The sequence below is a fragment of the Dermacentor silvarum genome, chromosome 1 (assembly GCF_013339745.2).
Source record: "Dermacentor silvarum isolate Dsil-2018 chromosome 1, BIME_Dsil_1.4, whole genome shotgun sequence".
Lineage (NCBI taxonomy): Eukaryota > Metazoa > Arthropoda > Arachnida > Ixodida > Ixodidae > Dermacentor > Dermacentor silvarum.
This window is the reverse complement of record NC_051154.1, coordinates 190,951,033-190,974,034: the sequence shown is the minus strand read 5'-3', so window position 1 is coordinate 190,974,034 and position 23,002 is coordinate 190,951,033. Positions and strand designations below refer to the sequence as shown.

Genomic DNA, 23,002 nt, shown 5'->3' with positions numbered 1-23,002 from the left:
AGCATTTATCCCACATGATGTGGCCCATTGAATGATGTCTACAGCATGCTGCAATTTGCCAATGTTGAATATCACTGTTGAATGTAGCATTCCCTGTTGTGCCATGCACACTTCAATGCAGCATAGTTTGACAATTCGGTCCTGCCACCAAAGTTTCACCAAGGTGGTATTAGTTTACACACTTGTTACAGGCACTTGATATAGTGGACCTTTGGCATGCATGCTACAGTTAAACCTCAATATAGACCTTTTTCACAGTGAACCTATGGGCGCTGCCATGTTTGATCATGTGGTGACTCGTCCATTGGTTGCCTCAGCTGCCCCCGTTGCCTGCGTGTTTACAATGGATGAGCATGACGCCAGTGCGGCTCAGCAAACTTAAGTTTTCGTGGATCTCGTAGACGGTGATTGGGTGGACAACACGAAGCTTTGGTCACAGCTTTAGAGGACATGTAAGCGCTTTCTGAGCTCATTACGCTTTGTCAGAACGGTGCAAGCAGCGTATACGGTGCTAGTACTAGAAGCAGTTCTATAAATGTATTCCAAGCTGTCGAAACTTCTCGCATCTAAATTAAATCAAAATTATAGTGTTTCTTGCTCTTCATTTTTTTTATTTGCCAATCACTTTGAAGCAGCGGCTTGTTATATTTCCGACTCAGTAACGTTCCTCGGTGCGGTCACTATCTGATTGTTAATTTTCTGCCTAATCGCTCGAGGGTGTGATCAGTCGCGGCTAATTTGTTCTTGTTGCGCAGAATTAAGGCTTGGAATGTAGATGTTATATGCTTTGTAATAGCTTGTACCAAATACGTGTTATTGCTACTCACTCATTAACTTTCTGGGCCATCACGAAACGTTCAGATTCGAACATTCATGTGCTGTCGGTGTAGTCGTCACCCACGCTTCAGCGCATCAATTCCATTCACTTATTCTTGATACGTGAGCAATAGAGTTGGCATAAGTTTGAGAGTGTGTTGGGGTGGATGTGCGTTGATAACATGCGAGGAACTTACAATGCCAGGAAACGGTGCTACTTGTTTGTCAGTATGTAGCGAGCGGTACTCACTCTTGCAGACGTTACAGAATTGAAGTCCTTTCTCTGTAGGTTAGCGATACAGTGTTGGCAGATGTGCGAGTTTTTTTATCCCAAAGGAAAGCCACGCATCGCGAAGGGCAGGTTGGTGCAAGTCTCCTTTTTTAGCGCTGCGCGCCACACGTCAATGCGGCTGGGCATACATGCAGCCCGCGTGCCGTGTTGCAGAGGTAATCTGCTGCGTGTGCATGGACTGGGTGAGCTGAGATGACCAGGCATTGTGTACTGTCTTCCCGTGCATTTAGTACTGTAGGCTGCATAATCTTGAGTTTCAGAGAAGCATTCAAGGCAGGGGCAGAGGAAGCATTCGCTCCCCACTGCCGGTGCTTTTCATGATAGCATCATCCCACTGTGGGCGACACTATCAGTTGCAGAGGTGGAGTGAATGCGAAAATGTGATTGGCTTTGCTGTGTACCGCTGATGTGAAGGTATCGGCAACAATGCATGAAAGAGTATCTTTTGTCGCCAACTTTCAAATTCAACAAAATGAGTTCTTTTTTCCATTCAAATCTACTTTTTATAATTGCTAGCTAATGCGGAACTTTTTGCAGCCGCTTCCATATAAGAAAAATCCATCGGCATTATTTGCACAAAAGGTCGAATTTTAATATAACAAATCAAATTGCTGATATTACAGACTTTGTTATATAGAAGTTCAGCTGTAAATTAAATTTAATTCTGGAGTTTTACATGCTAAAACCACTATCTCATAAGGAGGCACGCACGCCATAGTGGGCGACTCCGGGTTAATATTGATCATCTGGGGTTCTTCACCATGCACCCAATGCATGAGGGTTGTTTTGTTTCGCCTCTATTGAAATGCGGCTGTGACGGCTGGGATTAAACCCGCGACCTCGAACTCAGCAGCACAACACCATATCCACTAAGCTACCACTGCGGGTCGACACATAGTGAGCTGTCATCATTAACAAGATGGGAAATATAAATTTTTCTTTTAGAAAAACTGAGAAGATGCAGCACGGCCTTTGTACTAAGGTTACTGTGAAAAATCAAAGCGATGTAAAAAGATTCACTTTTTCCCTGCCTCATATGGTATACAGTTGAATACATTTATAAAAATACCAGTTTTAGCAATAGTAAAATCTTGTTAATTCAGATTTCACGGGACCGAAAAAAAATGTCCGAATAAACCGAATGTTGAATTATCGAGATATCCAAAAAACAATAAGCAAATGCTTACTACGTCAACACGCTTTTATTTAGGGAAGAAAGGAGCAAATCCTGTTGCTATTTTATACAAAAGCAGTGCGAAGCTGCAATTCTAGTCATTTGGTGACTAAGTGGCTCCCGCAGCGGCGATCGAGGCTTTGAGACTTCCTTTGCAGCACGGCCACGGCGAGCGCCTTCATTTGCGACACGCTTTGCACTACCGCACGCACATCCTGATTATTTTTTCGCCAGTGAGCTGATTGCCAACAGATCGCCCGTCCGTCGCGATGTAGCCGGTGCTCTTAACCCTCAACAGCTTTGCAGAGTCAAAATGAAACAACTGTTAGCCGCAACCGCTGCGGGGCAAACCACGGCGGCTATCGATGCGATTATGAATGGCGACTTTGCGGTGCTGAAGGCACGTGAACGACGCATGCACCGAGTCAGAACGAAACTACCGTTCGGTGCAACAACTGCAGATGAAACCGCGGTCGCTATTGATGCGATCATAGATGGTGACTACGCTGTCTTTTAGGCACGCGGCTGATGCACGTACCAAGTCAAAATGAAACTACTGTTTGCCGCCACCGCTGCGAAAGAAACCATGGCTGCTATCGACGCGATCATGGATGGCGATTACGCAATTATGAAAGCCTGGGGCCAACACGGTGTTATGTGTGGCGGTAAATACAAAAATAAACGCTTTAAAGGCACAAATAGGCACAAAGCGTTCCTGTGTTGCTGTCATTCAGGTACGATTTCCGCTGACGACTATGGCGATGTGGACTCCGCCGCTTTGTTTTGGTGGGACGCTAGCGCAGTTTTTGCTCTTTTGCATCGCACATTTGCGGCACTTCTCGCTTGCCGAGCTTCGAAAGTTGTGCAAATTAACCGATGTGCGGTCAAATTTGTCTGAATTAACGAGTGTTTGATTGCATTGAATAATGCATATGCCTGCCGGTACCAGACGACGAGTCCGAATTATCCGATTTTCCGAATTACCAAGGGTCGAATTACCGAGGTTTTACTGTATATCAGATATAACAAGGAGCAGCTCTGGCACCGTGAACTTTTGTGTGTGTTCTATGGCAAAATAAACCACCTACTACTACGTTCTCATGCTGTGTTATTGGTTATAAAAATTAAATTTGGCTATTGGGTGTCTGTGCCACCGAAAATCCTGGAAAAGGATCTGTACAAAGGCCCGTACCCACCTGTGTACCTGGCATGCCTTCGCCACACCACGAGCCTCCTGTGCCTTTCTCCTGTCTCCCTTATACACACACCTCCAAGAGAGAGGCGCAGGAGGCTCGTAATGTGGTGACGGTGTGACAGGTGCTGTGCGCCACACACGGCAAGTGTAGTGGCTCACGTTTATTTTTCTGCATTTTGCATTTTTTTTCCCTATCAGCGTAGACACTCAGTAGCCAAATTAATAGGAACATTGTAGTAAGCAGTTTATTTTGCCAAAGAACACATACAAAAGTTCACAAGGACCCTGCGGTTATAAGTGCGTTTGACTGTACTTCTTTCTGTCTAATCAAAATGTTTGATGTCAGCAACCTCTTTTTTCTTTTTTTGTGCAACTCAGTTACAACAATTATCAGTTATAGCAATGGAATTTTCTTGGCACTTGAACATTGTATTGCTATAGTAAACAATGTTTCTAGCAAAAAAAGTACACTCCCCCAAGAAGCGTACGCATTTGAGCTGGTTGGTTCATGATTTGAGCGGAAACAGCACAAAATGAGACACGAGAAATTTTGCGCTGTTTCCGCTCAAATACACCTCCCCATTGACTTTTGTCATAATAAGGTTTATCATAATTAAATCTGTACCGAATGCATTACTAATAAGAAAACAGCAGAAACATGTTTTTACATTTTACGAAGAAAAATAAAACACCATTTTCAAGTAATCTTTTGTTAAAGGCATATCATTCACTTGTAGTGCATGGTAAAGAAAAATATGCTCATATTATTCCAAAGCAACAGCTGCAATATGGCATCTGTAAAAAAAAAAAAAAAAACAGGAAAAAAAAAAGCTGTGTTTTTGTTGTCTCACCTCATAACAGTTTTCAATCTGGCGTTCAGGTGACATCTCCAGGAAGTTCGAAAGGTTCTTCTCCTCTCTCGCTACACACCTCGTCCTTAAAAAAAAAAAAAAAAAAACACACACACACACACATATATATATATATATATATGATTGGTTCTCTGTTCTGTAGTACCATTTAAGTACACAATGTACACGGCCACCACATATCACATGTAGCTGAACAGCAAATTAGAAAGCAATAATTGTAATTAAAAAAAAAAAAAAACTCTGCAGCAATTGTAAAACCATCGTGTGGATCCCACACACTGTGGGTATTGATGTAAGTGAAGCTTTCTGTGCTGTTTGCTTTGACTGAAAATAATTAGCGGTGATGTCGCAAAATGTTTATTTTTTCAACATTTAGTGCAATACTAGAGTGTCGAGCTCATGCTAAACGTTACCTTACGTGCATCACAACTGTTTGTGTGGCCCACAGAACACACGGCGAGACATGTTTGCTTGAGGCATTGTTGTGCGCCATTATTCATATCCTGCAAGAAGGTTAGCATGGTCATCGCTTCACACGGCACATCGCATTGTGGCAGAAGCGATAAACTATAATGGAAATACAGGGCTGTACGTGCTACAGATTATGAGGCAAGCCGAATTAATTAATATGAATGAATTTTAACCCCCTGGGGTTCTTTAAAGTGCACCTAAATCTAAGCAGACGAACGTGTTTGTATTTCGCCCCCGTCAAAATGTGGTTGCCACGGTCAGAAGCGAACCCGCGATGACCTTGAGCTATGCCGTGCCGCAAAGCTACCGCTGCGGGCACAGAAGTCTTCATTTGACGCGAGGCCAGCTTCCGTAGTGTCGCCTAGACGCTACAGTGCTTTAATGCGGCTTTGTGTCTGCATGCCCTGCATCAGTTGTCTGCTTGACAAATTTGCACGGTGTTTATCAGAAATAGCAGAAACCTACCATACCATACTTCTAACTTAAATTTATTCAGTTTGTCTGCGACCACATTCGGAACTAGTAGTAGCGTTTTCTTGCCTTGTTACGTCGTCTTTTCCACCTCACGCCCTCCCACATGTATGGGAGCAGCGAGTGAAGAATGGCAGGACTGTTATTCACTCATTTCGTGACTGCGTCGGTTCTACCCATTCTATGCCTCCTTTGCCTACCTCCTCTCTACCATTCTATCTAAGTCCCCTAGGGACTGTTGCAAGTTAGTACAAAGGTAAGCACTGCAGCTTCTGCAATGCTATTGCAGGGAGTCATGGATAATTACAGCTGTCAAGAGGGTATTGTGCCGATGCGATGAAAAGGTACAAACTAATTTCTTGCGTCGCCTTTCCTCTCTGCCACGCTCTTGCCATGTATATGCACGCTCTGAACCACCCCCCCGAAGCAGCGTGCAAGACAGCAATAGCAGCAGTGTAAAAGTTGAAGCAAGAGGCAAAGAAAGCTTCGCTTTAAAACAAAGTGTCTAGCGTTCTGTCCAGCCAAAACAATAACGACTGCTAAAGTTCCATCAAGAAGAGCGATGCTGCAGGTAGCATCCCGATGGAGTGGATTTCTTTACAACTACTGCTCCAGGAGAGCACATGTAACCAGCAAATGGAGGCCTCAGTAGAGCACCTGAAATTATATTAGAGCAGGTGGAGCAGGATCTCCGATGCACCCAAAGGGCAGTACGGGAGGGGGGGAGGGGGTAGACCAAAGCTGGAACCAGAGTGATTCGTAGGTTCAGGCCGGCGAGGAATCAGGTAGCTCCTTTCCAAATGCTTAGGTGAAGAGTGGTACCTAGTTGGGTAGTGCAAATACCGAATGGAAGTTTTCAAATTGAATCGAATCAAGATGAAAAGAAAAAGCAGAATATCGAATCGAATATTGAACATTAAAAAATTAAACAAAATTTCATGCTTACAAATTTTGGGCAAGAAAATACAAAGCTGCACATGCTCGGGAGTCTCGTAGCACTGTATAACAAGAATGTAGCAAGCTGTCAGTAACGTAGTTACCTAAGAATCAAGACGCACAGTATGGTCAACTGTTAATAAAGGGCACACCAAATTAGTATGCCAGCACTGTTATAGCTCAGTTCTAGTGTATATGAAGGTCTGTTGAATTCCTCTTGAATAGAATCAAGTGCTTCTTTTCCTTTGAAACTAATGAATTATTGACGTTCTGTTGTACTGAATACCAATGAGGTTCTTAGTTTAATACTGGACTTTTGCTTTGTGGCAATCTTTTATTTATTAAATAGAAAGTCTTGCATTAGAGTTTTTTCTTCAAAATATAGTACGGTTATCCCAATGTTACGGCAGTGGGTTATCGTAAGGCCTATCTGCGCAACAGACGAAAGGACTGCACATCATGTGACTCAATCACCGCTCTGCCATAGCCGGCACTGATGGCGAACACGTTGTTTTATTATCTGGTTTGGCATGATTTGCCACCTTTCAAAGGGTCACGGCAAGTTCATCGAATGCTTGCTGAAAGCTTGCTGGTTTTAGATGCGAAGCATCTTATGCTCGAGGCTGTGTCCCTCCCTGAATCCGCCGTGCGGCGTCCACACCCGTACTGTGCATGCATATACTCCTCCCCCTCCTCTCCCTCTCGGCATTCCTCCTCTCCTCTCCAACGCTCCTCCTCTCCGGATTGCGCAACGAATGGCAACACCTGCGGCTCCGTGTGCGATAATGCGAAGCAGCTTAGGTTAGAGGCGCGACGGTAGGCACCCCAGAGGCACCGGCAACAGTCACCAACGCCGCACGCGTTCGGTGCAAACGCGGGCAAAACGCCGACGGCATCGACAACAGTTTTGCACGTTGCTGGTGCTGCTACATGTCGAAGTTTATACAGCTAATAAAACTACCTTGAGTCGACCCCATGGCTGCTTCGCACACTACTCAGGGTTCCCCTGATGGTGTAATTTTTTGTGATCACTATTTTTACCATAAGGGGAGTGCCAGTATTTCTCAGTATTTATTTAACCCTCTAATGCCCAATGTATCACATGCACTACAATGAGTGATGCCTCAAAACTCTGATTTAAGCATGGCAAACTTAACTGATAGCCAACAATATCGTTATATGCTGGAGTGAGCTTTCAGTTGTGGAGAGTTCAGCAAACAAATTACTAATGAATTATTTACTATACTAATTAAGTTCTAACTCAAATTACTTCAATATTTTTTGTACAAATGTCTCTCCATGACTAGAAATAACGGTGAAGAAATTGCTCTAATTTTTCTTGATGTGGAATTAATTGTGTTTGGGCATTGCAGCTTAAATGAAAGTTTTTTTCCAGCCCTTTCAGGGATATTTCTCGTTAGGGCATTGTGCGATGGCTGCCTTTTGCCCTTTTTATCAGTGCAATATTACTGTAGCAAGATGCAAAAATAAAGCAAGAATGGTGGGTTAGAGATGGCACTGTTGTGAAGCATATGCAACGTTATAAACACCAGCTGAGTATGACTGTGATACTCCAAGATTTGGTGACAGTATTGCCAAGTAACCATGTGATCACTACACCTGAGTCAAAAGTTCAGATTACTTGCGCTGCCTCAATCAGCCATACCAAAAGAAAGCAATTACTGCACTTAATTTTTATTTTCATAACAACATATTTATACATGTAATCCGCGTAGGTATCGCGCATGTGTGTTACTCACTTAAATGAGTGCTGGCATTTTTCTGTTAGAACTGATCTTTCAAAAATAAATTTGCCATGCTGTATTCAGCATTCTTTCCTTTTAGCTGAACATGTCTAATTCTATATATAATGTTTAAGAAACAGCATTTTCATTAAGCCAGAAATAGAGTATATAAATGAAACATTCTGCTTGCTCTGGGCAATTATTGGAGAACATGTGCCACTACTCTGAGAGGGCTATTCGTATGTTGTCCCAAGTTCACCTAGCCTGCCACAGTGAAGGGAGGTCTGCGGTAAAGTGACAAGCAATGACACTGCACAGTGACCTGCAGCATGGTTAGCACTAATGATGAGGGAAACAGGGATTCTGTTTAAAATATCCTATGGGTGTATCTAAGCACAGTAGCAGTTCTTGATGCAACTTGATGCCACACTAAAGTAGCCCTTGCACAAGGTGCCTTCCTTCTGCGAGATCCTGTAGGTGCTACCTGAGAAACAATCAGAGATTGCAGTGGAACCTCATTATACAGCTGACTGACATTAATTTGACCCCAACAGTACCGACAAAATTTATAAAATTATCTGGCAGGTCAAATAAAAGGACCACTGACAGCCCAATTTTTGTTTGTGACTTACGTTCTAATGAGTAGGTTCGTGTTTGATAATCACAGAATGAAACAATAAATGCTCCAACGTGATGTATCATTAAAGCTAGCACGTTAAGATAAATTTTAACGTCACTTCAAAACACACGCCCAAAACCATAAGAACTAGCGTCGCAAGTGACCGAACACGTTATCTTGTGGGCTCAAAAATTTGTGGCGTTGAGGAGCTCGCAGTTGCAGAATTCGTCTGGTAGTGGCAAGCGTGTTACATAATGTTGTCGGGGTCAGAGCCATAGTCGACTTCACCCTCTTTACATGACGCTCCTTCGTTTTGCATGAACACTGTCAATAAAAGCACGTCACTGCACGAGTGACAAACAGTTCACAAAGGCGTGCCGTTCAAAGATGTACAGCTCCGATGACAGCTGCCGATTGAGTCAGGCATATTTGCTGGCCACCGTAGCCTATGGCACTTGCGATCCATCCCACAGCTGCTCATCAATAGAGCACTTATTTTTGCCAACACTATTAACGTTCGCACAATTATGTCATGCTTTAATAAATTCACTTTGTTTTCCTGATGCCAAGAATACGAAGAGCAAGCCATGTGAACTACCTTGCTGAGACGGTCACAGAGTGTGTGCGGTCTGTCAGTGAAGCGAAATTCTCTCGCATCGCATCTCCCGATAGCGCCCGTGCTTTAGTACAGCTCGCTGCTTTGCAGAACAGGCACACTTCGAACATAAGCTTATTCCCTTAGTCACTATTTTGTGTCAGAAACAAACTGTAGTCGATTTTTAAGCCTCCATGAGCGGCGATAGACACGAATGCCTTGGCTGTGGTGATAGACCGCTGCTGGCGACCCTCTGTTGCAGATTTCACAGTCTGCGCAGGTCGGTTGTTTGTACGTCGTCCGATATATAGCCACATCCTGCTGGACTTGAAATTAGTTGTGTGCGGTAGTTGGTACAAGTCGGATGCCGGATTGTACCGTGTGTCTCTTGTGAGCAGATGAACAGCCCTACACGGAAGCGAGCAAGCAGCATCCTGTTGTGCTCCGTGCAAGTATAGCAGATGAACAGCCCTACACGGAAGCGAGCAAGCAGCATCCTGTTGTGCTCCGTGCAAGTATCCCGATCTATGATGTCAACAATATTCACGGAGCCAGCAAACCATCACAGATGCTGAGCAGCCACTAAATGTGTTATATTGATAACAATGTTGCGATGTGCAGCCAACTCAGATAGAGGTGAAGCAACAAAATGACAGACACCGACCAAAAGAAAAGCTAAAAAATAATAAAAACTGAATAAAAGACGTTTCGGCTTCGCTACGGAAGCCTTGTTCACAATCACCGAAGATTGTGATTGTGAACAAGGCTTCCGTAGCGAAGCCGAAACGTCTTTTATTCAGTTTTTATTAGTTTTTAGCTTTTCTTTTGGTCGGTGTCTGTCATTTTGTTGCTTCATGTTTCATCCCGACCAGACGGGCTTCCGTTGAACCCTCGATTTCAACTCAGATAGAGCATTCCCACTTAATTTATAACCATGTTAAAATATGTTCTAGGCAACATCAGCCATTAATACTCAGTCAGATGCACGTATGTATGCAGGAGAATCGAAGAATCGAACATTAACATCTTGAGTTTAAAATTTTGGCGTCAGTAGTCCTTTAAACAAGATGCAGAAAACACCAAAACACACAGCTGATTCATTTGGCAGTACTTGCCCGATTCTAACATGCCCCCGACAGAAACGCGTAACCAAAGGTAATTAGGTCAATGTTTCCAAAGTGAAAAACTAACATAGGAATGACATTACAGCTACTGAATAAAGTATAAATCTAACGCTCACCCGATTTTTTAGCAAGAAAAATGGGCAATGGTCTAATATCTGTTGCACAAGGGCGGCCGATTTTCTAAAGTCAGCTTGGCCGCAATATATACATCTGTGTTATGCGGTAAAGCATACAGACGCCGCGAAAGTGATTTTTGTTTCGTATCCGTATTGCACCGTGAAGGCAATTCTCGGCCCAACAATCTTAAAAAGAAAAACGCAGGCACGCATTACAATAGGCTAAATACCATAATCAGACATTGAGAGCTATGGTTATCGCTTGAAAATCTCTTTAGAGCAGGCCGAAAATTTTTGACGGGAGATAACGTGTCTTCAACGCATTCACTGTCCTCTAAGCTTCGCCGTCAGATGCTGCCACTAAAGGGGTCGCTCCTGGAGTCACCATAGGGGTCAGGGGCATGCGTGCAGACTGGCCCAAGTTCGAATTATCTGGCAACAACAAATTTTACGACTGAAACAACTAAAGTTTGAGTCCACAGAAATGCATGGACACTGTATGGAACCTTCGGTCTGGATTGAATCAGCCGAAAAATCAAATTGACGAGAGTCGAATTAACAGAAGTCTCCTGTAACGAAGTCACACCCGACAACAAAATACTTTCATCATATCTGATATTTGTTACAAGTAGGGGTGTGCAAATATCAAATTATTTCATTAAAAATCAAATACGAATATGTAGCTATGAATACTGAACCGAATATTGAATAATGATGTGCCCATGCATTTATTAGGAAGTTTGGGTATTTTAACGTGTTGGAACAACACAATTACATTGTCAACAGTAAAAAAATGATAGTAAGTCATTATACTAAAAGATTGTATTTGACTCATGTTAACTTGGGAAATTAAGCAATTCCTACTAGCTGGCTGTTCTCACCAACCTGTGCCTTATTCACCATCATCATCAAGCCTATATTTAAAGGGCAACTCCGGCGATTTTTCGATGTCAACGGATGTCGATGAAATTCGCTGGGTCTGTTCCTCTGAATACCTCCGTCATGTCCTAAAAAAAAGCAGGCTTGAGAGTTGCACAGATTTTTACAAATGAATTTAATCTATTGCCTCGAGCACCCTACCTTACCCCCTCCTCAGTTATAGGCCACATTGTGTATGACGTCAGGAATGGTCCACGCAGAGCATGCCGGGATCATGCAGACGACAGCGACGAGAGCAGGAGTCGACGATCGTAAGCTTGGCGTGAGATGTTGCTGCCGTGAGAAGTTGCATTCCCTGTGGACGGGCAAGTGATGCGGGGTGGCAAGCGGTGTTGCTTTGTTGGCTGCACGAACTTCAGCCCTCGCCATCCGCAAACACAGTTTAAGCCGATCCCGATCGCGTTCAGCCAAGGTTAAGCCTATCACAGTGGCCGAGTTCGTGCGTCTGCTGCTGACGGACCAGACCCACTGATATGAAGCTAATTAAGCTATTAGGACGATGAAAGCTGCTTCTGTAGTTCAGTTTTGACCATACGGATTTGAAATAAACCATTCCTCATTTCGTACAGTGCACACGCAAAAAGCTAGAAGCGACAACACGACGCGCAATCAACATCCGTATACGTTGCCGTTCTCGAATGCGGCCGGTCGCACTCGCCGGCGCTTCCCTAAATCAAATGTGACTACGCAAATCCATGGGTGTATTATTACCTATTGTTATGCTGACTCATTATTTAGCTTAGAGGTGCACTGTTTGCCTCGTATCCCAAATGGGCAGCAAGCGGAGGCCCCTTCGATACAGCATGTGTAAACAACCGTCTCGTTCAGCTGCCAACGATGTCATACTTCATGGCATCTGCGTTTCCGCGAGAAAACTATACATTCTCTAAATGAACGTTCATACGCGCAATGTCCCAATCTGTGTCTACTTTACGGAGCACTAATTGTGTGCATGAAGAGAATACGAAGAATGATAAGCAGGCTGCACAACGCTTCCCTACTACGGTCTCCCGCTCGCTGTTTCCGAAGGTGTGTGGTAGCACGTATCAGCGCGATCCAGAGTGATGTAACGGTGCTTACATGCACAAAATCTACGTGTTTTGATATGTTCTGACATTAATTGATGTCACCGATGAGCGGCTATCTCAAGCGAACGACGTACGAGTGGTCGCTGTACATGCCGATGTAAACAAATGCACCGGTCGGTGCTTTGGACTGTCAGCGGCGTTCATGTGGGATACAAATGCGGAAAGTCGTGCTCCACATCTTACAGTGAGCATGCGAAGCGGTTCCCTTAGAGGGGTAAAACACCTAAAATAGCAAGCGGCACGTATATCAGTGGTTAGGGCTACCCTTGGTCTTCATGTCGCAGCGCGATATGTTGCGCATGGGTGCTGGCTCTAGTGGTGGAGGACGGCGATTCGTGGCTATTGAATTCTTCTGAATTATAACTGTCACTGTTTGACAGATCTGAATAGGTGGTGCAGCTTACATACAACGTCACCCGAAGGTCCGGCGCGGTCACAAATAAGCTGAGCGTCTGCTCTTTGCCGGTTTCGTTCAACCCGCGGGCGAGACCGGCATGCATTGCACACCTTCCCTGCTGGGGATACATTCGTGACGTCACACGCAGAGGTTCGCTCGGCTGCTTGCTCAGGTTTCAGTTTCGTTTTTGCGCTTTTTTGCTTATTTAAAATTATTTTCGACTTTGCAGAACAATTATCCTATCAGGTGCGTCACAGGAGGGTCTCGGGAACCTAAATATTTTATTAGCTCGACATGGTCAAAAAATCGCCGGAGTTGCCCTTTAAGTCCACTTCAGGACGAAGGCCTCTCCTCCCTTCAATCTCCAATTACCCCCCGTCTTGCATTTGCTGTAAAGCAATAAGCTTAAGATTGGGCGACATCGCTGCTGAGAGTTGGCCCATTGGACCTGTACTCTCGGAAGATCATAGGATCATTCTTATTGCAGTTGGATTCTTTCGTGCAGTAGCCCCCATGCGCTTTTGTTACACTCTAAGTGCATCCTGGCTGTCTGCAAACCTGTGCCCCCTTGCTACTGAGAGGCTCACTTTCCTGCACAACTTGGCTGTCCAGTAGCTGAGCACGCTTTACAGGCAAAATTTTGCCAGCAGCACGAAATTATCATAAAATTTGGCACAGAATCAGACATTCTCAGATTAAGTAGAGACAAACACAAAAAACCGTGTTTGCTTCCACACAGCTATCAATATATTCAATTTGTTTCGAATATTCACACAACCCTAGTTATAATGTGTACATTCGTTGAATGCTGATTTTGGTGAGAAACATTTTCTAGTACGTATTTACTTTATTAAATCAGATAATTCATTATGTATGTTAATCTCCCTACTTTTTTTTAACAATGTTTCCTTGAAAATTCCTACTTATTTATACTCGTTCAATTATTGATTTACTAAATGATGCCGCACCACTATTTGGCATTGGCATTTGTAATTCTAAATTATTTTAGATGGATATATTATTATGTAGTGGTTAAAGATTGATAATATTAAATACATACGTGTTTATGACATAGAGAACCATGTGAAGAAGGTAGGGGATGAGATGCATGTTGCTCTGGGGCCCACCACCACCACTGTCTTCGCTGAAGGAGCGCTCAAAGGCAAAGCGGCTCAACAGAAGCTTCAGGTCATGTAGTGTTGACATGTAGCCAACATCCAGGTGACCTGTGCAGTCCTGGATGTATGTGTTGTGCCTGCCATGAGGCAAAAAGACCCATCAGCGACATGCCAGATACTGCTTGTAAGCAACGCGGGGCCATATTTTCTAATTCATTTCAATTTCCATTCTTGTGCAGATTGGCCGATCCAAATGACAATAGAGGCTCAGTGATGTTTGAGCCAATCAGAAAGGGCAAAAAAAGTGAAAATGAAATGAATCATTAGAAAATACGGCCCTCAGTTACACCATAAAATGTAATAAAGCAAGCTATTACAGAGGATAGGAAAAAACATATGCAGGCTCTTTAAGATGAAAATAGATAACACATACAACGTACATGTAAACCTAAGATACTATAAAAATGGGCAGGAAAAGGCCTAGCTAGAATAACACAGACACATGCCATGACTCAAGGCAAGCCATGCTACAGACTTTTGTCTCCACTGGATGCTACAATGAATACATCTAAGAAGAAACTGGCGGTGGGGAAGGAACACTGTGCTAATATAGCTATACTGACGAAAAGGTGCATAAACAAATTATGAAAACTCACCTGGCAAGACAGCTGGCAAATTGTGACTCAGGAACTTGTGGGCCCCAAAGGGGAAGAAGACCGTTGCACTTGGTGTTAGCATTTTGTAATGCTGCACTCTCCCATTCATCACGGCCTCTAGCATGCCTGTATGGATCAATCATGTGTACAGCTTCCATACTCAGTTCTAGGGTTAATAAATTTGCACATAATTATCTCTTCCTAGAAGTACTTATGTAAAGAAATGTGGGCAAAGTAAAGCACACATAGAGTATTGTCTGGAAAGTCAGTGACTATGTTACTTCTCATATAACTTCTCATATAACTATGTTACTTCATATATTCAACACTGTATTGCATTTACTTGGGGGAGGAGTGAAAGGAGAAGCTTATCAAATAAACTCCAAAGTGTGCATCAACTGCTAATCTCAGATGTCCTCAAGAACATTCCACTAAGGTTTATGTAACTAGTGGATAACTGTAGGCAAAAACTAAGCACTGCATGGAAGATGAGAACACAAAGAAACAAACACAGTGCTGACTTCTGCACTGTCTCTTGTGCTTTTCTTCTGTGTGGTACTTAGTTTCATCATGAATTACCAACTTGCCCAAGCTTGCCACATTTGTCAGGGTGTTGGAAGTCAGCACAACCTAGTTCTGCCATGAAGCATCCCCCTTGCTATTGGATAAGGCTAGAGCCTACGTGACAGTGTAAAAACTGTGCATCTTCAGTGTGTGAAATAAAAGTAGTTCCACCAAAGACAATGTGAATGTTATAATTAGTAGAAATTTAAAATAGGCACTGATCCTGATACCCTGTATGTACTCCCCCCCCCCCCCCCCCCCTTCAAAGAATCCAAGAGAAAATGAAATTTCGTCGCTGGCAATGCATCTGCCCTGTAACAAAAAGGTGCAGCACACTTCCCAGTACCATCACTACATTGTTCACCAAAATTCAAGTCCGAGTGGTGAAGTTACAAGGGAATAACTTTTTCACAAATTCTGGGCTACGAAAACTTTTTTTTTGCAGCTGGCTGTACACACACACGCTGTCACGCAGACACTGCAGGCTTTTTTAGGGTGAACATGAAAGGGCTTTGGAAATCTGTTGACCTTTATCAGAAATACAGATAAACAGAAGTTTATGACTGTATCGCTTGTCAAGAGATTTAATTTTACAGCATTCACTTTCATGGGAGTCTACTGTATAAACAAGCTGCAGAGCGTGAGGTCGCAAAAATGCAGTCATGATGTTTTCAGTAGTGTTTTCTAGGTCAACCGGAGAAGCAGCAGGCCACACAGATTGCATTTCAGCTCTGCTTGAGCCTCATACCATTAGTTCGCACGTACAACCCACACCAAAAATTTTGAAGCCGGGGTGCGAGTTATACAGTATAGACCACTTATAACGTAACCGCTTATAGTGCAGGACCGGATATAGTACGGTCTTTTCAGACTCCCGTTAATTTTCCCATAGCACTCCATGTATACGCAAACCGCTTACAGTGCAGCCGCGTGAGACGAACTACTGGTTATAATGCAGCTTTCGTGGGAAAATCTCACCGACAAGGGCGGTAGCGAGCACGCTTGTCAACGTGGTGCGCCCACCGATGGGAGAGGAGATCAACGAGGGCAATGCGGAGGGGGAGCATGAGTCCAAGGGCGATAAAATTGTCGCCGCGGCCGTATGTGCGAGTGAAAGCACGCGGGGGACGCGCGCCTTCACGGAGAGCGAACGCACAGTGGAGAGCAAATGCGACTTCCATCGCGCGGAAGGCCGTGGGGGTATCGGAGGGAGGGGGGGCAACGCTACGCTGCGGCACCAAATGCGCATCTTGCAACCGGGCGCAAGGGTAACTGGCGACGCAATCTCCCACGCGAAAGGAGCAAAGCGGGAAGGCAGCACGGGAGGGAGGGAGGGAGGGAGGGAGGGGGGGGGGAGAGGCAGCTTCTACTCTGCCAACAAATGCGTTCGCGCCAGTGCCGGCTGTTGGTGTTGTCGTGCGCACCGTATCTTGAAAGCGATCTCCACACGGCTCTGACCTTTGTATGCGCTGTGCTTAGGCCGCTCAGTTTCTGTTGAAGCATTAGACCGCACGAACGCGGCCGCGTTTCCCCACGCCCGCGTTTTGACAGTGATTGTCTGCGGTCATCGAGTCTATTCATGTTTGCTTGTGCGCGTTGACACCACGCTTGTTAATTCAGTTAGTAAGCGAATGTGTCAAGTTTATGCAGCCGATAAAACTACTATCCCTGCTCCTTATAGCTCTCTACTAATTTGCTATCGCAATTGATGCTTTGCCTTTCGGGCGAAACTGAGACATTTTGTTTTTAGTTATTACTTTGTCTGCTTCATGCGAAGATCGTGGGTACTTGGACATTAACCTTTCAACGTTCGTAAATTTAAACGGATGGAAAACTCCCAGTCACACGCTTATATTCTCAGATACGCGCGGCTGCTTGGTCTACATGTTTTGCATACGTGCAGGGCTTGAAAATTGTTGTTTTGGTTACAGTGCAGTACCGCTTATAGCGCAGATATTCACGACTCCGGCGACTTACGTTATAAGCGGTCTACACTGTATGTGAATTTTGCAGCAGTGCACACCGTGATGCCATGAAGCCACATCTCAAGGCAAATGTTTCCGCTATCCAGTTTTGTTATCTCCTAGGAAACCCTATCCCCTCCTCATCCCAGTGTGTTTAAGCTTCCTCTCTCCTGGTTGCCCATTCTCCTCCTCTCTTTGGGTTGCCAATTAAGGTAATGAGTGGAGTTAGTTCCTTCCAATCACTTCTGGAGCTACTGGTGTCGTGGTGTGCAGGTGTGCAATCATGCGTCACTTTTTATATGTCAAATGCATGAGTAAAGTGAGGAAAAAAATAATTACCCAGGCCATCACACACTGAAAACGACTGAATGGGGTGTTTTAAGATGTAATAACAGCTTTCCCATTGGAAGTCACGCCCTCAACGAAAAAAAAAACCTAAATAATTATTCTTCTCTAATTAGCCAAGTAATTTATTTAGCACACACAAATTATCCAGGGTGCAGAAGGAGTCTGATGACTGAACACTGTAGGTGTCATAATCATATTGTACCAGTATATTAAACAGCTAGGCTAACGTTAGCTGGGACACGCAGTACAATACTGGAACTTTGAGGTCAAGGTCGCAACAATGCGACAATGCAACAAGGCATTTCACCCGCATCAAAATGCGGCCGCTGTGGCCGGGATTCGATTCCGCAATGTTGTGCTGCCAATGCGAACACCATGGCACAATGGCTGCCAATGCGAACACTAGCACATGTACAATATGGCAGATTCAACCTACCTGACGGCAGCCATGTGGCAGTCAACATGGACTATATTGAAGTGAGTGACTGTCGTGTAGCCAGGTGTCTTGCGAGGCTTGGCTTCAAAGTCATCCAGATTACAGCGTTTGGTAAAGGTGTAAATACCAAGCAGCTTGCTGGGTTGGAACTTGTAGCCCTCACGACAGATTATGCACACAAGTCCTGCCTCTTCACCCAAGTCCTCCATTTGTTTCAGAATTGAGCTTTTGGCTGTCACCTGCAGTCAAGAATAAGTTAGCACAGCAGGCCTGCTGGGAACATTCTGAAGATACCCCCCCCCCCCCCCCTCCCTCCCTCCCTCCCTCCCCCCCCCCCCGCAGTGGGCTATCACCCAAATCACCGACAGCACCAACTCACTTCTACACTGCTTATGTAAGTATGGCTTCCATGACCGAGGCTCTCTTTTGCAACAGAGTTATGACATGGCATATGATCATTCTGGCTTGTAATGGTGCCTGATTATCAGCAAAACTGGCTAAAAGTCAGAGAGGCTATACTAATCAAGATAGAGTCACATTATATGGATGGAGCAATAAGAGCACAAATGTCAGCCAGCAACATCCTGTACAACACAGAGTTAGTGCAAGTGTGCTGGAACCACTACGGACAGCGAGTTAAGTGGTTATAAAAATGTTTAATTCTGGGGTATTCAGTGCCAAAACCACAATATGATCGATCATGAGGCATGCTGTTGTGGGGGGCTCGCAGATTAATTTTGACAACCTAGGGTTCTTTAACGTGAACCCAATGCATGATACACAAGCGTTTTTGCATTCCGCCCCCATTTTGAGGTAAGTTGTATGGTAAGGTTGGAAACCGACGTAAAACATGAGAAACTTAGATATGCCATAAATATTTCTAACAGTATAATATCTTTATTATAACATAACAAATACAATCATTTAAACCCTTAACTGTCGACGACGAGTTAACTCGTCATGACAAGGGTTGCAATACCTTATAATTTTGACACAAAAATAATGCACGAATGTTGCTATTTTTTTTCAACAATACCAGTAAAAGTGCTACAGGCATTCCTGGTACCATGTCTTTCAGGAAAAAGAAAAGGCCACATAAATGCAGGTTTTATAAAAAGTCCGCATTTCTCAAGTTTTTGAAGTTACTCATGGCAGCTAAGGGATTAAACAGATATTTTTATTGAGAAGAGATAAGGTTCCGATTCATACTGCATCTACTCGTATATTGAATGCATTTGTGTAATGAACGCAGGCCCCCCCTCAAATTGGTCACTAATAATTCACATTTTTTATCCTGCATGTAACGATCACACCTGCAACTTGGCACTGCAAAGGGTGGCCTGGTTTTGATTTTGACTGATGATAATGATGGCTGACCAGATACAGGATGTTCCCTAACATTACTAGTGCAGTCGGCAGAAAGCCAGTAATATTCCTCCATGTTTTAACTGTCAGTTCAATCGGGCTGTTCGTCGTGTTTAAATGTGCGTAGAGTGATCAGACTGCCGGTGCATGTCGCATTGGGGCGGTACGCAAGCTACACCCCCGGCTTTAAGCTTAAAGCTCTTGAGTATGCTTTGGAGAATTGCAACGGCGCATCGGGAAGAAACTTTGGCATTGAAGTATGGCATCCGCCATTGGAAACGGCAGCATGAAAAGCTGAAGGCTGCCAGCAAGTCACACCAGACTTTCTGCGGACCAAAGAGTGGCTGCAGGTTGAAGAAACAGTGCTTGAACGTGTCACGATCGACGACACGCCACACGTTCGTCCCGAACTTATCCTTTATTATCCACTCCAACCCAACGCACCACACCACTCACGTTCCCCCATTCACCTCTCTGTCCCCCGCACACACTCACTCTCGCCGCTGTCTTCCCCGCACTCGCGCCACCTCTAATCCGCTCCGTCAACTACTGTTGATCCCGTGCTTGGCCTCCGAGAACCGTGGCTCCTCATCGCGTGTCTTGGGCTCGCTTGCCCCGGCCCTTGTGCGTCACAAACGCATCAAAAGCTTTTGGAGAGAGGGCTGTGCTGTTATGGGATAAGACTATTGCAGTTGAAATAGCCGAAGGGGTACCTGAAAGTGTGGATTCCTCGAGCACAGATTCCGATTCAGAATGAGCGTTTTCAAGGTGAGAAAATAAAAGACTAAGCCTGTACCCGTAACTTACGTCTATGTTTGATTCATTAGTAGCTGGTTCAGTAGCACCAGAGATTAGGCTTAGTGGTGGCTGCAGAAAAAAAATAAGAATTTTACCTTGCATAATGAATGCACCATCATCCTTTGCATCAATTTAAAAAAATGTGCATTCATTATGTGAGTAAATACAGTAACTCATGGGAAAACTAATTTGGATGTGTCACACTTAATTAGAAAATTTAAGCATGTTAACTAGCAGCAACCATAAAGAACAAGTAAGCTAAATGTAGCTTGACATACACTGGATTCACCTTTTTGACAGTATCACTAAAAGTTTACCAAGTTACATGCAGTAAAATCTCTAACTACCGTATTTTTAGGTGTATAAGACGCATCTTTTTCTGAATTTTTCGTCAGTGCGTCTTATAGAACGGCGTGCGACTTATGTACGTTTTTTTTTTTTCGGGAAAACTGCCGTCAAAATCGGATTCGATGATATAGCCACGCGAAACGCGCTGGTTGACTTAAGTGCTACGGGTTCTGTGCCCGCTATCAAGGTGCCGGGTTCTTCTCGTGATCGAGTTCCCGAGCGCCGTGTGATAAGGACGGAGCAGCAATGCAAGTGGCAGCAGGATGACCACAAGTCGACCGACCCCGAAGTCGTCGCATCTGCAGATCGCTGTGCAAACTACGCAGTTGCTACCAAAGTACAAGCTGCCCCCCTCCCCCCCTTCCGCGCTGCTTTCCACCCTTGTGTGCGATTCAGCTCACCTTCGCACGCTTTCCCTCGCACATACAGCATACGGTGCGCGGGGACGATGTTAACGTCCTTGGACGAATTTATACGGTTTATCGCGGCGACCACGACAGAAATGCACCTGGAGTTGAAATATATGGCACCCATACGCTTGCGCGCGACCCGCATTCACGGAGTGAAACGTCACTTTTTTTTTAATCGCTTACCGAACAAACAGGTGCGTCTTATACACGGGTGCGACTAATATACATTTTTTTTCTGGAAAAATTGCCGTTTTGAGGGGGGTGCGTCTTATACAAAGGTGCGAGTTATAGACCGGAAAATACGGTAAATGGAACATGAATTGGAACAAAAGGCCACACTTGGTGGTGGAAATGGCATGGAGCTTATGAAAAGCTCCCATTTGTTTACAAAAGAGAAAGGTGATCACTGCCTGTGTTTCTTGCCTCAGAAAGTGATCATTGTCTTGCTAGCTTATCTTTGAGTGTGGCTGCAGTGAAGGTAATATTTTTGCCCTCTACAAAAGGTAAAGGATGTGTAATGCTCCATTCTTTAGAGCTGTCCTTGCCTTTCCTTTTGTCCTGTGTAATAACACTGCAGCACCTTGGCTTAATACCCTTCCCTTTGCTCTTCCCTGCAGAAATTCTGCATTCTACATATCACATCACCTGCTACGTTCATTCTCTTGCACTAAACACTGCCGGACTAGTGTATGCAAGTGAGCTTCGTCGAGAAAAGGGCCAACAGTGGACCCACACTGGCATGCACGGTATCATTTGCACACTTTTCACCTTCCCCAGAAGTAATATTCTCCACTTTACTTCTCCATCAGCATGCTGGCATTTGCCACTCGTCTAAAGCTTTGTGAAGGCCACCCTTTATGCTGCTATGTTTTAAACATTTATTCACACTCATTAATCATATGAAAAACTCCACAGAAACAGGCATAAACATGTATTGCCAATGCCTACGTTACAGCCAAACAACACTACAAAGTGGCGATTCCAACGCTGTATATATATCTGTCTGTGATGGTTATGCTTGATGAAGTGGTGGCTATTACATGCACAGATACAGCCATGTGCTTATGCTGGAAACATGACCAAGAGTAAGAGGAGAATGCCTATTAATTGCCTACATTGGTTGTGAGAATGTATACAAAAGAGCTGAGCGGTGGAAACTTGTGAGGAGAGAGTGGCGGTGTAAGCAGACCGAGAGCTCCAGGTGAGGCGAGGCAAAGTGTGGTTGACTGTAGCTGCCAGGGGAAGGTCTAGGTGGCACGAGAGCGGCAGCGACAGAGGACGGAAGACGCAGGTGCGCGATGCGTGTTGCATATGGTGTGCGCTGAAGAACAGCATGTGAACGGTGTGCTGGAAGAGTGGCGGAGTGCGCTAATAAAGGGAATGTTTGCGACGAACGTGTTGGCCTGTCGTTTGTCACAAGTGGGTGCTCGTCTGGCTTTGAAATGGACCTGGAGGTGGTGAATGTGCCCAAAGAGTTGCTGCAGCATCTGCTGGGGCAGACCAACCGCTCCGCCATGCAACGTGAACAAACCGCGGCAGCAGTTCGACAAAGACTGATTGCAGCAGAGGCAGTGCCGGCAGGTTCTGTGACAGCAGTGGCGGTGGTTCAACCGTCAGGTGACGCCACTCCACTGGAGGTCAGCTTCCAAAATACAGTGGATTCAACAACATCCAGTCCTCCAAGGTGTTTTTGGACTGGCCATAGACGTTTTGTTTGGTCACTGGTGTCACCGCCGACAAAAGACTTACCCACATTGTGCCCGCTGTTCTGGAGGGCAGCATGAAGTTGTGGTGGCGATTTGTGACCATGTTTACGTCGTGAGAGGAATTTACGGCGGCCTTCATTGTGGAATTCTCTTCGAATTGACGCGAAGTGCCATTTGAGACAAGAACTTGAGTTCCGCATGCAGCACCCAGAAGAAAATTTAAAACAATTTATTCACACGATCGCGGCCTATTATGACCGGATCGGTGGTGAAGCTTCGGAAATGGAAAAGGTGAACCGTGTGCTGCGGCAAAGGGACCCGCAACTCCAAGACTTGGTAGAAGGCAAACAGTTTACCCACTTCACGGAGTTGGCTAAGGCAGCTAACAGCCTCATGGAGCTTGCTTGGAGGGAGCTGCAGTACAAGGCGCCGCCGCCTC

General features: G+C 44.7%; 1 protein-coding gene and 1 long non-coding RNA gene across 5 annotated transcripts in view; one reads left to right on the top strand and one right to left on the bottom strand.

The window, feature by feature from the left end:
• The window catches only part of LOC119436549 (E3 ubiquitin-protein ligase UBR4-like), a 465,665-nt gene that overhangs the window by 10,143 nt on the left and 432,520 nt on the right, over positions 1-23,002 (bottom strand). For all 4 annotated transcript variants that reach the window (XM_037703422.2, XM_037703424.2, XM_037703425.2 and 1 more), the window contains 4 exons: positions 17,937-18,175; positions 14,625-14,750; positions 13,911-14,105; positions 4,329-4,413 (listed from right to left, as the gene is read on the bottom strand). In XM_037703422.2, coding sequence (XP_037559350.1) covers positions 4,329-4,413; positions 13,911-14,105; positions 14,625-14,750; positions 17,937-18,175 — 645 coding nt within the window. The remainder of the gene's footprint in view (positions 1-4,328; positions 4,414-13,910; positions 14,106-14,624; positions 14,751-17,936; positions 18,176-23,002) is intronic.
• On the top strand, positions 9,088-11,344 carry LOC125941436 (uncharacterized). Its single transcript, XR_007464288.1, has 3 exons — positions 9,088-9,576; positions 9,640-9,822; positions 10,099-11,344. It is a non-coding gene; the product is annotated as an uncharacterized LOC125941436 (long non-coding RNA).